The sequence below is a fragment of the Mobula hypostoma genome, chromosome 4 (assembly GCF_963921235.1).
Source record: "Mobula hypostoma chromosome 4, sMobHyp1.1, whole genome shotgun sequence".
NCBI classification, from domain to species: domain Eukaryota; kingdom Metazoa; phylum Chordata; class Chondrichthyes; order Myliobatiformes; family Myliobatidae; genus Mobula; species Mobula hypostoma.
In genome coordinates this window covers 120,638,057-120,656,367 of record NC_086100.1, presented here as the reverse complement: position 1 = coordinate 120,656,367, position 18,311 = coordinate 120,638,057, and the positions used below count along the sequence as shown (strand labels likewise).

Here is an 18,311-nt window from a genome sequence, read left to right as displayed (position 1 = left end):
ATCTCAGGCTCTCAGACAAAGAATCTACAGAAGTACAGAACCAGATATACTACAAGTGATTGATGATCCACTGAACTTTTATGGACAAGCAGATGATTATACAAACATATAAGCAAGCATTAAAAGTTAAATTACGAGAAAAATAGCAATTTAGGCCCCATTCCATCACAGCAATGACCCAGAAAGTTATCAAAATAGGGCCCAGCTCTTTCATTTTCAAGATACAGGAAAGAATCAATTCGTGTTGAAGTAGGGAACACTGGATTTCTGGGCAGGCTAGCCTACCTTTACTGCAGAACAAGAGACACTCATAAACAGTTGGCATTAAAGCAGAATGAGGCCCCGGCAAAATCAAGCAAGCAGAATGTGAAGCCATTTGGACAGAACTGTAAAGAACACTGTACTCAAGAGCATGGGGGTCTGCACAGATTAATCAACATTCTGATTATTCTTTCCCTTCATCAACAAGGACAGAAGGATAGAACATGAGTGGAATCTGACATCAATATTAGAGTATCAGCAGATGCCAGTGAGGTTGGCCAGGAAATATGTTAAAACTGAAGTCATTTGTACCTGTACCACATGACAGGGTGCTCTCTTCTCGAATTGTTCCGAGCAAATAATCAAAAATCATAGGCTGGGCGCTGATGATTGTGCTGTCTGTTAAGCTTGCACTGTTGCACTAAGGTGATACTCTTCTGTCATCATTTGTCTTAGCGCCTACATGTAAGTCAGATAAGGATTTATCTACTCTTCATTGGAAGTTTGGGGAGATTTGGTACGTCAGCAAAGACACTTGCAAATTTCTACAGATGTACCGTGGAGAGCATTCTAGCTGACTGTATCACCGTCAGGTAGGGTGGGGCTACTGCACAGGATCAAAAGAAGCCGTAGAAAGTTATGAACTCAGTCAGCTCCATCACGGGCACTAGCATCCAGGACATCTTCAAGGAGTGTTGCCTCAAAAAGGTGGTACCCATCGTTAAGGACCCCCATCACCCAGGACATGCCCTCTCCTCATTGTTACTATCAGGGAGGAGGTGCAGGAGCCTGAAGGTACACACCTAATGATTCAGGAACAGCTTCTTCCCCTCTGCCATCAGGATTCTGAATGGATATTGAACCCATGAACACTACATCACAGATTTTTTTGCACTACTTATTTAACTTAACAATCGTATATTAATTTAACTTCTATAAACTCTTTTTTGGGCTTCCAACAATTCAATGACAAACTACCATCTTGATCAGGTCTGACACCTAGGCATGTCCAGTCTGGCGGTATTTATACCCCCGCACTCCGTCCCTCCTGATTGGATGAGGACTAACCAATTAGGAGGCATAAACTACATGGGTGTAACTACCACTGAACTAGACATGCCCAAGCACATCATCTCTGATGAAGATGGCAGAGTTTGTCATCGAGACGTCGGTTATAATCGGTATCTATACCCGGCTGGAAGCCCGAGAGGAGTTTATTTATCATATATGCCGGGAAAGCATTAGATTCTATATATATATATATTTACTGTAATTCATAGTTTTTATTATTATGTATTGAAATGTATATTGCTGCATAACAACAAACTTCATGACGTGTTGGTGATACTGATGTCATTTTTTAGTGAAAAATGTTCCTTTTTTTCCCTATTTGATCAGACTCGTGAGGGGTCCAACGTACCATCTGCAGTAATCTTGTACAATTCAAGCACAAAAGCTGCACCGGCAAAATCCAACTCAGTCTTTGTAAATCATACAGCTCCACAGCTCCAGAGAAGATAATCCCCCAAAATCTCAGGACAGGCAAAAAATACCACCCTGAATAATCTTCTTTTATCCTCATCACTGATAATTAAATGGCATTGTTCAAATTATGCAAACATCAAGTAAAAACAAGACGTGAATGTGTGTGTGAGTGCACACAGAGCGAACACATTTTGCATATTATATCTTAATCTGACTTTAGAACAAGTCAGACGATACGATCACAATAACTCTTGCTGTCATCTTCAAGGTATTACACTATTTAAGTTGGCACTTAAGCCATGCAAACTCTTTTAATGATCCATGCAGGTGGCCTTTGTTTTTTCTCCCACGGACAAGGACATTATTACAAAGATCTACAATACTATGTGCTTTATGCTTGTGATAAAGCTTTCTGTTTTCTCAGTGAGACCTGGAGGAGATACCTACTAGTACCTTAATTTTTGTTTTTCCTGCCTCTCTGCTTGTAACTTGTTTTAGACCGTCTTGAAGCTACAGCATCTGTAACCAATTAAGTGAAGCTGGAGCTTCATGTAGTCTAACATAGACTTCCCACAAATGACTCCGTCTTCATCAGCTGCTCCTCTGATATTTTGTCTAATGCCAAGCACCTAAGTGGTCTGTCAGAAGCGTTAACTTCTGAACCAGCAAAGGGTTTCCATGTATCGGTGAACACACTCTCTCAGGATACATGACTTCACTGAGGAGGTGACTCATCGTCCTGGCCCACCTCTTGTGGGGCACTTGAAGACCACATTGAAGGCTAAGATGTGAAATAAAGTTAACAAAACATAAAGGTGTTAGTAGCTAGTATCCATGTGGTTATATTTTATATATTCCTGACATCTGATAAATATGAATGATTTATGTATGCCATGTGTTTGATTCTGTCAGTGGGTTCCAAATGATCATCAACTACAGCAGAGTTCTGTTGGCGTTCAGCGTCTATCTCCAGCGTTGCAACTGTTAGTTGAGAGATGGCTGGAAGACCACCTCTGATTCTTTGCCTCTCCCTAGTATTCTCTGCTCTCTCCTCCTGCAAGGAGGGAAAATCATTCAATTTCAATTCAAAGTACATTTATTATCAAAGAACGTATAAATTATACACCTTGATATTTGTCTGCTTACGGGGAACCACAAAGCAAGAAACCCAAATGACCCAGTTAAAAGATAGAAAAGCCATAAGCACTCTGCAGAGAAAGGGGTGACATGCACGCACACATGCACACCATGCAAACAATACAAACAAACAAAAGTGTTCTGAATCAGGTCGAATCATAAGATCTGCTCCCTGGAGTGGCCAGAAGTAGGCCCAAGCCTCGATCTCAGTTCATCATGTTAGCAGGGCGAAACACTGCGAGACTCGCAGAGACAACAGCTGCTGGATCAGTTCACTGCCTCATCACCGCATAGAGGAATGAGCATCGCGGGGGAGCAAGTGGAATCAGCCCAACCCTTGGGCTTTCCAGTCTATCTGGGCCAGTGTTTAGATTGTCCACGCACCGGGTAGTGTCTGACTCTAGGACCAAGAAATAATTGCAATTGTCTAATTTGTTTAATCTATCCTTGGCTTTCAATCCCACTGTGTTTTTACCAGTAAATGGTCCCACAAGTTTCCAGGCAATCTCCTTCAGTACACTGACTAATCAGCTCTTTGCTGCTGCACAAGTCCTTCTTTGGCAAGAAACAGCAAACTAGAGAGCCCAAGAGCCAAAGCATCAGGTCCTTACCTCAGTTTCTTTTCAAATCTATCATTATAGACAAAGAAAACAACAAAGAAGTGGAGAAGGTGAACGAAGACAAGACCAACCACAAGAAAGATTCAGCACCAACCCTCAATGTTCCAGAGGAAATTAATGGGAAGCAAAGCAACCATGAGCCTGAAATAAACCAATCTCCAGGTATGCATCATGAAACAAGAGACACAGCGGGAATGTGATGAATTTTTGTTGTGCTGTTTGTAATTCTTTTTTGTTTGAAGTATTACCTGTCACTAGCTCTGCATACAGTAATAATTACTCTCTCCTGGAAACATCCTGCATTTTTTCCATTAATTTAGTACACCTGAAGTTAATGATAATCAGAAGAATCTCCATGGAAATTTTAGTTTATTTAAAAGTTGCTTATCAACATGGATCTAGATCAAAATACATTGAAGTGATAAGGGGATTGGATAGTACTCTGCGGTGAATAAGAAACATCTTGCCACAGAGCTGCCCTGCCACAAGACTTTCCCCATGTGGTGACGTTTAAAATGTAAATGACACCAGTTTCGTTACTCTTAATAATTTCTCCTTTGGCTCCTCCCACTTCCTCCAAACTAAAGGTGTAGCTATGGGCACCCGTATGGGTCCTAGCTATGCCTGCCTTTTTGTTGGCTTTGTGGAACAATCTATGTTCCAAACCTATTCTGGTATCTGTCCCCCACTTTTCCTTTGCTACATTGGCGCTGCTTCCTGCACGCATGCTGAGCTCGTTGACTTCATTAACTTTGCCTCCAACTTTCACCCTGCCCTCAAGTTTACCTAGTCTATTTCCGACACCTCCCTCCCCTTTCCAGATCTTTCTGTCTCTATCTCTGGAGACAGCTTATCTACTGATGTCTACTATAAGCCTAATGACTCTCACAGCTATCTGGACTATTCCTCTTCTCACCCTGTCTCTTGCAAAAATGCCATCCCCTTCTCGCAATTCCTCCATCTCCGCTGCATCTGCTCTCAGGATGAGGCTTTTCATTCCAGGATGAGGGAGATATCCTCCTTTTTTAAAGAAAGGGGCTTCCCTTCCTCCACCATCAACTCCGCTCTCAAACGCATCTCCTCCATTTCATGCTCATCTGCTCTCACTCCATCCTCCTGCCACCCCACTAGGAATAGGGTTTCCCTTGTCCTCACCTACCACCCCACCAGCCTCTGGGTCCAACATATTATTCTCCGTAACTTCCGCCACCTCCAACGGGACCCCACCACTAAGCACATCTTTCCCTCCTCCCCTCTGCTTTCCACAGGGATCGCTCCCTAAGTGACTCCCTTGTCCATTCGTCCCCCCCATCCCTCCCCACTGATCTCCCTCCTGGCACTTATCCCTGTAAGCGGAACAAGTGCTATACATGCCCTTACACTTCCTCCCTTACCACCATTCAGGGCCCCAGACAGTCCTTCCAGGTGAGGCGACACTTCACCTGAGTCGGCTGGGGTGATATACTGCATCTGGTGCTCCCGATGTGGCCTTCTATATATTGGCGAGACCCAACGCAGACTGGGAGACCGCTTTGCTAAACACCTACACTCTGTCCGCCAGAGAAAGCAGGATCTCCCAGTTACCACACATTTTAATTCCACATCCCATTCCCATTCTGATATGTCTATCCACGGCCTCCTCTACTGTAAAGATGAAGCCACACTCAGGTTGGAGGAACAACATCTTATATTCCGTCTGGGTAGCCTCCAACCTGATGGCATGGACATTGACTTAAACATTGACTTGAACATTGAACATACACACATTCTTTTCTTCTCTCTCCTTTTTCTCCCTCTGTCCCTCTCACTATTTGCCTTGCCCATCCTCTGGGTTTTTCCCCCACTCCCTCTTTTCCTTCTCCCTGGGCCTCCTGTCCCATGATCCTCTCACATCCCTTTTGCCAATCACCTGTCCAGCTCTTGGCTCCATCCCTCTCCCTCCTGTCTTCTCCTATCATTTCGGATCTCCCCTCCCCCTCCCACTTTCAAATCTCTTACTAGCTCTTCTTTCAGTTAGTCCTGACGAAGGGCCTTGGCCCGAAACGTCGACTGTACCTCTTCCTAGAGATGCTGCCTGGCCTGCTGCGTTCACCAGCAACTTTGTGGTGTGTTGCTTGAAGCTTTTTAACCTTGCTTTTCATGGCAGTGAGGACATATTTCTTGTAATACATCTTTTCTTAAAATAGTTTCCATTAGCGTTTAATCACTAATTATAAAACTCAGCCCACAATGGCAATGCGGATGATGAAATACATAAATGATAACTATGCGTATTCTTTGGTGAAGTGCAATGCCTTTATGACCTGCCTGACTCTGATAATTTTAGCTATGAAAGCAGTGTCTGCCAATATTTAAACCGAATTTCCAGCATTGGGTTATTCCAGTAACTGAAGGCCCTGGAACAGACTTTCCTCATTACCTCCTTTGGCCTTCAGTTTGATGGGACTTGGTGACATCACAAGCTTAGACACTTGCCCCTCTACCCTTCCAGCTACTTAAGTGCCTGCAGCTTGTGTCTGCATTTCTGGGAAGAGGTGTTGCATTATCTTCCACTTGCACATTAATGTTTTCTTTAATAAGCATTGGATATAATAAAAAGCTAATCACTTTAAGTGCAGCCATGCATGTATATCTGTGATCATACATGAATATCTGTGGTCATACATGTATATCTCTGGTCATATACATATATCTGTGATCATACACATATATCTGTGATCATACACATATGTCTGTGATCATGCACATATATCTGTGATCATACACATATGTCTGTGATCATGCACATATGTCTGTGATCATACACATATACATGTGATAAGCTGAGACTAGAATGTAAGATGACTTAACCTGAAGGATGCAATACTGATAGTAATCAATTATATACAGCTGTAAAATAACATGGACAAGTTTAAAGGAGCAATCCATTTTGTGGCTGAATGATGTGCTCCTCCTGGAAGCCTGGTACTTGGACTGCGGAGGAATGGATTTATCTTACTTAAGAGTTTGACAGAAGTTGGAAGCAGCATCATTTGATTTGTAATTTGTAAAGAAATCTTCCTACATAAGCATACACTGACTGGCAGTTGAAGCCGCACAGTGACACCGGTCTGAATCAGATTGATTTTGGAGAAAGAAACCTACAAACACTGGGAAATCTGGTTAACAGCAAATATGAGCAATATTGAACAATGGGACCTAGAATGGCTACACTTTGGGTAATTTATTTAGTCTCAGAATGTTTCTGACAAGGAAGGAGTAGCATTTTTACAGACACATTACGACTACTCAGTTTCTCAATGCCTTCTTGGTTGAAAGCAGCAATGTGTTTTCCTTGTAGGTTGTTTCTGGTCTTTTACATTGAGTACATTACAAAGTCTGGCTAAATCCATGTTTCAATTGAAAATTCAACATGAAGGAATGCTTTTAACCCAATCATTCTTCGTAGAATTCGCATAAAATTGACTCACTTCCTCTTCCCTCATCCCCTTTACTTCACCTGTCTACCTAATTTATTCTTACAAGCTAAATGAATGTGATCTTCATAAACTAATACCAGTAATGCCTTTCACAAATTCTCAACCTTTATGTAAGAGAATTATTCTTGCTGCAGATGCAAGTGTGTTTTCTCGATGTCATCGACGAGTTACTTTGGGGGTGGTGTGTAACTATTCAGCACTCGAAATGCATCTGCAACCATGAAAAAAATCCTTGCAATTTCTCATCTATTGAAAAGTCAGGTATGAGAGACTGAAAATTGGTCAACGCTGTCATTTGCTTGGAAAAGACCAGTTGGTTGTGTTTGCAAGTCCGATGACTCTTAACAGTCTAAAGTCAATTCCATAATCATGAAGAGAAATTGAGGAATAGAAAGACCATAAGATATAGGAACAGAAGTGGGCCATTTGGCCCATCGAGTCTGCTCCGTCTTTCAATCATGGGCTGATCCAATTCTTCCACAATTCTTTAAATGAAAATTTTCCTGCTCCAGTCATAAAAACTAGGTTAATATTGTGCCATGTGCAGATTTGAATCAATCAACTGTGGAATATACAAACAACCATAACTTATATTTGTCCTTCTCTGCAGACACTTCTTTTCCCCATTTGGGACTTTATTGTTATGCTTTCTAAATGCCTTCCAAAATAATATTCTTAAGGAGGCTGAAGCAGCCACAACCACTGCCTATCTGTTTATTATGCACTCTGTTTGTAGTTTAGCAGACACAACCACTGCATATCTGTTTATTATGCACATTGCCCTGTATTGTTGCTTTACCCGGTTAGCAAGTTATACTTAGATAGATCGATTGCAAAATTATTGATCGCAAAAGAAATTACAGTGTCACAGTAGCATCAAAAGTACACAGATATACAAATATACAAATATTAGAAGAGAAGTAAAAAAGAATTAAAAATAAGTTACCTTGAACAGTCTAATGGGGTGGGGGGGGGTGGGTCATCACTTCCCCAGCTATAGGCCAGTGACGTTGTGGGGATGGAACTGGACTCTCTGACAGTGGTGTCTGAAAAGAGGATGCTGTCCAAGTTGCATGCCATCTTGGACAATGTCTCCCATCCACTACATAGTGTACTGGGTGGGCACAGGAGTACATTCAGCCAGAGACTCATTCCACTGAGATGCAACACGGAGCGTCATTGGAAGTCATTCCTCCCTGTGGCCATCAAACTTTACAACTCCTCCCCTGGAGGGTCAGACACCCTGAGCCATTAGGCTGGTTGTGGACTTATTTCCGGGCATAATTTACATATTACTATTTAACTCTTTATGGTTTTATTACTATTTATTATTTAAGGTGCAACTGTCACAAAAACCAATTTCCCCCAGGATCAATAAAGTATGACTATGACTATGACTATGACTAATGGCCGAGGGCAAGAGTGACCTCATATAATGCTTTTTGGAGCAGTGCAGTTGTCTTAGTCTTTTACTAAAAGTGCTCCTCTGTTCAGCCAAGGTGGCATGCAGAGGGTGAGAAACACTATCCAGAGTTGCCAGGATTTTCCGTAGGGTCCTTTGTTCTACCACAGCCTCCAGTGTGTTCAGTTTGACTCCTATAACAGAGCCTGCCTTTCTGATCAATTTATTGAGCCTGTTTGGCATCACTCGTGTTGATGCCATTGCCCCAGCACACCACCACATAGAAGATTGTACTGGCAGCAACAGACTGGTAGAACATGTGAAGGAGAGGCCTGTATACTCCAAAGGACCTCAGTCTCCTCAGGCACCTGATATTGTTTCTGTCACCCCTTCAACAGCTTTTAACACCCCTTCTGTCGCAATCACAACGGTAGGATGGAGGGTATGACTCACATAGGCTTTAACTTTTTAGCTTGAGCTGGGATTCATCTTTGCCACTTCTCGCTACCTCCTGTAGTGGATCTACCCTGCCAGTAGAACAGGACGTACTCGGAGATTACGATGGAGAATTCTGGCACATTATCTGTAAGATGTGATTTTTGATGATATTTTGTCATACTTTTACATGATTCATTTGTGGGATGGTACTCCTAATTTTGACGCCAATCCCAGTTATTCATTAGCACTTGGTAACCAAATTCCCTGCTTGGATTGGAATGGTATTCATTGTTATGCTTATGTTCAGCAATCTGTAGCATAGAAATACCAGATGGAAAAGATGCTTCACTTTGGGTAAGATGTGATGCTGAGAATTTATGTATGAGACTCTGGTGCTGTTAGCTGGTATTTCAAGAAGTTGGGTGAATCATAGACCCGGATTCAAGTCTGTCAGGTTAGGCATGATGATATAATGCTCAAGGCTAGAGAGACTAAAATGCTGCCGGTGAATCACAGCGATGTTCTATTGGCTTTGAAGAATATAAATAATAGAACAATTTTTTTAAATGGCCTAATAGGAATGGAAAATCATGATTCAGTAATGAAATTGTCACTGCCTTGACACTTACAGTCAGATTTTACAAGTGCGAACAAATGGCAACTTAAACTCCAGAAAACAATTGCCTTACAGAGTTTTGTGAAGTTACTCTTTCAAAAGCCAGCCAAGTAGAGATCAAAGCAAGAGGCCCAGCCCTGTTATTATTGATGACAGAATCCTCTTGCAAGGCTGATAGAGTGCGGCATTAAGATATGAGAAAATTGTGTGGAAGGGTTGGGAGCATCTGTAAATGACAGATTTTATGAAATGGCAATTGACTTGAGTAGAAAAACTTCACTTGTCTGCTCCTTGCATGCCTGTGATAGGACTTTGTTGAGGTCTAAAAGAAAACAAAAGCATAATGATTGGGTCTGTTTGGGAAAATTCTGGGTTCTGCTTGAGCTGTTACACTTTCCTTTAGTAATGAGATTTCTTCTGTTGAGTGAACATTATAACCTGTGTAAGAAGGGTTTTATACAACTTCAGATGAGAGGTGAGTAAGTGCTTCTATCTCTTTCATCACTCTGAAGAAACTGATGACATTCAGGCACCAGGTACAGTCTCACAACAAATGTCTAGTCACTGTCCAATCTTTTAGTCCCTTTGTTCAACTACAGTTAAAATGCTTCAGTGTTTTCTTATTAACCTTTTCTGTAGAAATTTTGGAAATAAAATTAACAAAGAAGTTACACTTCAGGATATTTTTCTGAAATCAGTTGGATTTTCAGAATGAGCACACATTGCGTATAGCAGACTGCATTTAGAATCAGTTCCATCCTTTTATTTAAGACACGGTTGGAACATTAGTGTTCTGATTTTGTTGATCTTAACTCTGGCCCTCAAATCATCCTGAAACTACAATCCAATAAATATTATAGTCATATTGACTATAATTTACATAATCATGCATTGCAATGATTAAAATAAAACTAGTTTTAATATATGTCATAAAATTAATGTATTCTACAGAGCTGCTCCAATACACAGATGTAATCTTTGGCAAACATGAGGAGATAGTATACCTTGACTGCATACAAAGCGAGCTGGAATGGTGTTTGGTATGTTTGTGGTACTGGGAAGCAGGGTGGCTATGAATAACACACAAGAGAGGCGGAGATGTGTGGACTAAACGCGCAGACGTTTATTTCACATGTAAGTCACTTACCCAGAATGCCCTCTCACATTACATTCAATGTGTAACATGCAGGGAAACAGTAAGGGTCAAAATATGCATGAGTACACAACGGAGTCCAAGAAAGAACTAATAGTAGCATGGTAAGAGAGCGGGAGAATGGGATGATTTAGACTGCTGTTACATTAAAATACTGTGAACTTAATGAGGTGAATGGTTTCCATTTGTGCTGTAGCCAATCTCTGATTTATCTTATTTGCCTTTCAGGGGACTGTGCTATATGCAAGTTGGCTGCTGCCTCTGCATAAAGGCATTTCCCTGTTGTTAAATAATGGTGTTGTACTTTGCCACATTACTTCATACAAGGATTAATGGGAATACTCAAACTGAAGATGACACAGAAATTAACATACATGCTGATAGGGAGGTAAAGAAGGCATATGGTGTACTTGTGTTCATTAGATGAGTCACTGAGTCAAGAGCCAGGAAGTATGTTACTCCTTTTTAAAACTCTAGCTAGGCATCATTTAGAGAGTTGCGTCCTATTCTGCTCACCTCATGATAGAAAGATGTGGAGGCTTTGGCGAGGGTGCAGAAGAGGTTTGCAAGGATGCCGGCTGGTTTGGAGGATGAGAAGAGGTTGGACAAGCTGACAATGTTTTCCCTAGAGCTGAGGTGAGCTTAGATAGAAATTTATAAAATTATATGGGGCATAGATAGAGTACAGAGTCAGGATCTTTTTCTCTAGATGTAAATGTCTTGTACCAGAGGGCAAATATTTAGGATGAGAGGGGGACGGCATAAACAAATTGTGTGTTGTATTTTTTTACCCACAGAGAGTGGTGGGGTTGGAATTCACTGCCAGAGATGGTGGTAGAGGTAGATTGCACAGAAGCATTCAAGAGACTCTTATAGTCATAGTCATAGTCATACTTTATTGATCCCGGGGGAAATTGGTTTTTGTTACAGTTGCACCATATATAATAAATAGTAATAAAACCATAAATAGTTAAATAGTAATATGTAAATTACGCCAGGAAAATAAGTCCAGGATCAACCTATTGGCTCAGGATGTCTGATCCTCCAAGGGAGGAGTTGTAAAGTTTGGTGGCCACAGGCAGGAATGACTTCCTATGACGCTCTGTGCTGCATCTCGGTGGAATGAGTCTCTGGCTGAATGTACTCCTGTGCCCAACCAGTCCATTATGTAGTGGATGGGAGACATTGTCCAAGATGGCATGCAACTTGGACAGCATCCTCTTTTCAGACACCACCATCAGAGAGTCCAGTTCCATCCCCACAACATCACTGGCCTTACGAATAAGTTTGTTGATTCTGTTGGTGTCTGCTACCCTCAGCCTGCTGCCCCAGCACACAACAGCAAACAGGATAGCACTGGCCACCACAGACTCATAGAACATCCTCAGCATCGTCCGGCAGATGTTAATGCACAGATGAATATGCACAGAAGAGAGGGATACGGTCAATGTGTGGGGGAAAGAGATTAGATGAATTAGGAGTTATCAGTTCAATTAGTTTGACACAACATTCTGGGCTGAAGGGCCTGTGCTCTGTTGTAGATACCATCATGACCTGCTGGAACAACTCTGATAACATTTAAACCTGACTGTCTGAAGCAATGTAGAGATATTTAACATATCAAGGACACGAGGCAAGCCATATGTATTGGTGTGGAACTTAGAACCGTTCCTTCTACGCAACTCAATTTGTACTGCTGTTCTGGATCTTGTGAAAGGTGTTAATGTACGTTGCTCCAGCACAAAGAGAGCACCCAAAAAATGGACATAATTTCTTCCTCACTCTTTCTCATCAAGTGCAAATTAATTAATATTTGAATTCTAACTTAAAACTTCATTTGCAAGGCAGTTTAAATCCTTATCTGCCTCCTTATTGATGTAAATGATCATAAAACACAACGTTGTCAAGAAACAACACACACAAAATGGTGGAGGAACTGAGCCAGCCAGGCAGCATCTATGGAAAAACGTATAGCTGACTTTTCAAGCCAAGACCCTTCGGCAGGACTGGAGAAAAAAAGATGAGGAGTAGATTTAAAAGGTGGGGGACAGAGAGAGAAGCACAAGCTGCTAGGTGAAACCAGGAGGAGGAGGTATGAAGTTAAGAGCAGGGAACTTGATTGGTGAAAGGGACATAGAGCTGAAGAATGGGGGGGCAGGGGTCCAACAGGAGAGGACAGAAGGCCGTGGAAGAGAGAAGAGGGGGGAGCAGCAATAGAGGGAGGCAATGGGCAGGCAAGGAGATAAGGTGAGAGAGGGAAAAGGGGATAGGGAATGGTGAAGGAGAGGGGCATTACCAGAAAACACTGTCATTCCATCAACAGTTGTCACTAATGGCAAATAAATTGTACAAAAAGAATTTTTACACTGCAATTGGATAGGGTTTGGAATGCAGCAGGGTGTGTGGGTACAGTTGAACCAATGTGCTGGATGTAGCATATAATCCATAAACTGGAGTCCCTCAGTGGAGTGTTTTGGAGTTCACCTTAAGTTTGGTATCTAAGCCTTTGCTTAAGCAAAGAGTGGTAGCATCCTTTATGCTTTGATGGTTGCTTCACTCTCAGACAATGCATAGATCATGTAGGGCAGGGGTCCCCAAACTTTTTTGCACTGCAGACCAGTTTAACATTGACAATATTCTTGCGGACCAGGCCGACCAGGGAGGGTGGTGGGGGGTGGGGGGGGGAGGGTTTCCAACTTTCTGTTTACCCCGAGAAAGACTATCATGACCATGAAGCCTTGCGCGGGCACCTGTGTGCGCATGCGTGTATATATTACGTGCGCATGCGTGTACGTGCCGATTTTTTTCTACAAATCGTTTTTGGCGATTCTGGTCAATGAAACTACACTGTACTTACGTTATTTCTACTTTATATAGGCTGTGTATTTATCATGTCATTCCTGCTTTTACTATATGTCAGTGTGATTTGGTGGGTTATTTTTTGGGTCTGGGAATGCTCAAAAATTTTTCCCATATAAATTAATGGTAATTGCTTCTTCGCTTTAGGCCATTTCAGCATGAAAGGTGTCATAGGAACACTCTATCTTAGCGGGGGAAATACGGGACAAGGGCGATCCCGTATGGGACAAACCAATTTAGCCCAATATACAGGATGTCCCAGCTAATACAGGACAGTTGGCAACCCTGGGGCAGGGGTATTAATCACGACCAGAATATAGGTGATAAGTCAACTATGAGTCACTTATAAGTGGCTAATACACTCAATTTCATTTCTAAAAGGGTTTATCTAACAAATTTAATATTAAACACAGCGCATATTTTCCTTGCATGAATATAATGATGTCAATTATAAGTCACTTATACATAGCATCATAACATTTTAAGTAACGTTTGGATATTAAACACACAGCACATATTTTCCCTATATGAAGATATAAAATTATTGCAACACACCAATATTGCTGAATCAGTGGGAGCCCTGGGCTTGTTTCCCTGCAACAAGACGGTTCCATCAAGGGGTGATGGGAGACAGTGATACTCGAAGGGGGTTCCTTATGCCCAGTCTATTCCGCAATCTAGTTTTCGTTGCATTCATTGCAGAAAACCCCGCTTCGCAGCGATATGATGTTGGAAATGGAAGCAACGTTTTCAGTGCTTTCGTGGCTATCTCAGGATATTTAGCCTTGACTTTGATCCAGAATGCTGGCAGAGATGTAATGTCAAACATACTTCTCAGCCCACCGTCATTTGCAAGCTCGAGGAGTTGATCTTCTTCCCACGCTGGCATGGATGACGCATGGGTAATGACCTCGCATGTGTTCAAGTTCAACAGTGTGTGACAGGGAATGAGGAAAGGTGCAGCTGACTCATATGGTTTCCTCGCTGCCCGGTATCACATGCTTTGCGGCCCGGTGGTTGGGGACCACTGATGTAGGGGAAGCCAAGGTTTAGCGGATAGCTCTTATCCCCTCCAGCTCCCCACTGGTCTGAAGTGCTATTATAGAAACATAGAAACATAGAAAATAGGTGCAGGAGTAGGCCATTCGGCCCTTCGAGCCTGCACCGCCATTTATTATGATCATGGCTGATCATCCAACTCAGAACCCAGCCTTCCCTCCATACCCCCTGACTCCTGTAGCCACAAGGGCCATATCTAACTTCCTTTTAAACATAGCTAATGAACTGGCCTCAACAGTTTGCTGTGGCAGAGAATTCCACAGATTCACCACTCTCTGTGTGAAGAAGTTTTTCCTAATCTCGGTCCTAAAAGGCTTCCCCTCTATCCTCAAACTGTGACCCCTCGTTCTGGACCTCCCCAACATCGGGAACAATCTTCCCGCATCTAGCCTGTCCAATCCCTTTAGGATCTTATACGTTTCAATCAGATCCCCCCTCAATCTTCTAAATTCCAACGAGTACAAGCCCAGTTCATCCAGTCTTTCTTCATATGAAAGACCTGCCATCCCAGGAATCAATCTGGTGAACCTTCTTTGTACTCCCCCTATGGCAAAGATGTCTTTCCTCAGATTAGGGGACCAAAACTGCACACAATTGAATTGATTATGGGGAGCAAGGACATGGCAGACCAATTGAATAATTACTTTGGTTCTGTCTTCACTAAGGAAGACATAAATAATCTTCCAGAAATAGTAAGGGACAGAGGGTCCAGTGAGATGGAGGAACTGAGCGAAATACATGTTAGTAGGGAAGTGGTGTTAGGTAAATTGAAGGGATTGAAGGCAGATAAATCCCCAGGGCCAGATGGTCTGCATCCCAGAGTGCTTAAGGAAGTAGCCCAAGAAATAGTGGATGCATTAGTGATAATTTTTCAAAACTCGTTAGATTCTGGACTAGTTCCTGAGGATTGGAGGGTGGCTAATGTAACCCCACTTTTTTAAAAAGGAGGGAGAGAGAAACCGGGGAATTATAGGCCGGTTAGCCTAACGTCAGTGGTGGGGAAACTGCTGGAGTCAGTTATCAAGGATGTGATAACAGCACATTTGGAAAGCGGTGAAATGATCGGACAAAGTCAGCATGGATTTGTGAAAGGAAAATCATGTCTGACGAATCTCATAGAATTTTTTGAGGATGTAACTAGTAGAGTGGATGGGGAGAACCACTCTACTAATCATTATGAATTCAGCAGAGCCAAATGTCTTCCTCTGTCTGCATGAATCACACATGTTCCACAAGCAATCTGTCTTGTCAGGACTATCTGAGGTTATTTGTCACTGCAGAGTCTGAAGTGCATCTGATGATACAGATTAATGCTTCAAGTAACGTTATGTCTCTATCTGTGCTTTAACCATTCCACATCTCTGCTATTTACCACATTAGCTACTGGTGAAGTCTTGCCATGCACATCACCCAGGTAATGAAATCTATTTAATATTGAAAGGCCTAGATAGAGTAGAAGTTGAGAGAATGTTTCACTAGTGGAGGAAGCTAGGAACAGAGGGCACAGCCTCCAAATAAAAGGATGTACATTTAGAACAGAGATGAAGAGGAATTTCTTTAGCCAAAGCGTAGTGAATCTGTGGAATTCATTGCCACAGACAGCTGAGGAGGCCAAGCCATTGAGTGTATTTACATCAGAGATTGATAGGGTCTTGATTCATAAGGGCATCAAAAGATACAGGGAGAAGGCAAAAGAATGGATTTGACAGGGATAATAAACCGACCATTATCAAATAGCAGAGCAGGCATGATGGGCCGATGGCCTGATTCTGTTCCAATGTCATATTTCCTATTATCCTTAATAAAAGAAATAGGGACCATTTAAAGTTTTTTTTGTTCTTAGCCACGTCAATTAAATTAAGTATTAATCAGAGTACACAAACTGGAAACTATAGGGTTTGTAGTGACAGTTTGTGTTTAAGATTCATTCTTCCATGCTTTATAAAACTTTTATTAATACATCCAGGACTTAAAGCAAACTGTGTGTATTGTTGAGAAATTTACCCTCTACTTCACTTTAAAAAGTTGCATTTCAAGCTTTGAAGGCAACTTCAAAGAGATTCAAAACTACTGAGGGAGCCGAATTCTAAAAATGCAAGGGTGATTGTCCTTGATACCAGAGTAATATTCGATCAAATGTGGCATTGGCAAACAAACCTTGAGGTCAGTGGACACCGAGGAGAGATTATCCTATGGCTGGTCATAGTTTACATAAAAATTAATTTTTGTTGATCGAGATCAGTCATCCTATCCCTTCTGTAGAGGCATCTCGGAACAGCATGTCCAAGACCCAGAGTTGTCAGTGTTGTCCATCTTCCATAAGAACAAAAGTTTCCTGAAAATTGCACAAAATTTAGTGTTATTCACAATTCCTTCAACAATTAAGTTGTTCACATCCATAGGCAGTAGGATCAACATTTTGTCATCAGCAGTTAAGTGGCGAGTATACACAAGCAGTGGTCACTGAATAAGGTACTAAATAAAATGGCCTCTGATGTATGTTTGTGGTCTTCTGCTGCAGTAGCCCATTCAGGTGAAGGTTCAACGGTTGTGCATTCAAAGTTGCTCTTCTGCACACCACTGCACGATTCTTCGAGTCACTGTGGCCTTCCTGTGAGCTTGAACCAATGTGGCCATTCTCTTCTGACCTCTCTCATTAGCAGGGTGTTTTCACCCACAGAACCGCCGCTCTCTGGCTGTTTTTTTGTTTTTCACACCATACGCTGTAAACTCTAGAAACTATCTGCGTGGCAATCCCAGGAGATCGGCAGTTTCTGAAATAATCAAACCACCCTGTCTGGCACCAACTATCATTCCATGGTCAAAGACATTTAGATCACATTTCTTCCCCATTCTGATGTTTGATTTGTACAGCAACTGAACCTCTTGACCATGTCTACATGCTATGATGCATTGAGTTGCTGCCAAATGATTGGCTGATTAGATATTTGTACTAATGAGCAGGCGTACAGGTGTACCTAATAAAGTGGCCACTGAGTGTAGGTTCCACACAACCACCAGGCAACTGCGACTTCCACATGGAGAGTCTAACCATCTGGTCCCATTCAATCATATTCTCTTCACTGAATCCCCAACATCAACACAATTCAATATCACTGGTGCATACATGCATCTAGCTTGTCAATTTTCATTTTAACTAAGTAAAGCACTAAATTGGACTAACAAGCAAATTAGAAATTTCTTGTTTTTTAATAAATTAATTCATATGGAACAGATTTATTCAATAATACATTCTTCAACTTGAGTGGGCAAAATACACGACACAGTAATGTACGTTTGTAACAAAGACCGATTTTTTATCAACTTTTTCCTTGTCTAAAGCCATTGTGTTGCATATTAACTCTATCACTTACAATCAAAGTTCCCAACTGGAATTTAAACTATTAAAATGGAAGGAATACGACTGTCTGTTTTAACATTCCTCAGACCTAAAGGCAATAGATGCGGGTGGTCAAGCCTGACATCATTACTGAATGACATACTAATGACCGGCATTACTGCTGACAAACTTGTTGAGTTGTATGCAAATACAATGGGACTTATTATTTTCCTGTAGGAGTTTTTTTAACCCTGACCCTTCTCACCTATTGATGATATGCTGTATATCTTATGTGGAATTTGGATAGATCACTCATATTACTTTCTGACTTGGGCAATGTTACGCTTTGCTGTACCTTGCACATATCATGGCAGCAGAGGTCAAATGCTACATTCCTGGTAGTTGGATCACAGATCATGAGGATAAATAATTACATTCCTGTATCAAGGGAAGTATGGTTGG

The 18,311-nt window shown here is 41.8% G+C and overlaps 1 protein-coding gene across 1 annotated transcript in view; it reads left to right on the top strand.

Annotated features, from left to right (window-relative positions):
- The window catches only part of LOC134344905 (uncharacterized), a 124,550-nt gene that overhangs the window by 88,430 nt on the left and 17,809 nt on the right, over window positions 1-18,311 (top strand). The window contains exon 5 of the mRNA XM_063045036.1: window positions 3,525-3,665. Coding sequence (XP_062901106.1) covers window positions 3,525-3,665 — 141 coding nt within the window. The remainder of the gene's footprint in view (window positions 1-3,524; window positions 3,666-18,311) is intronic.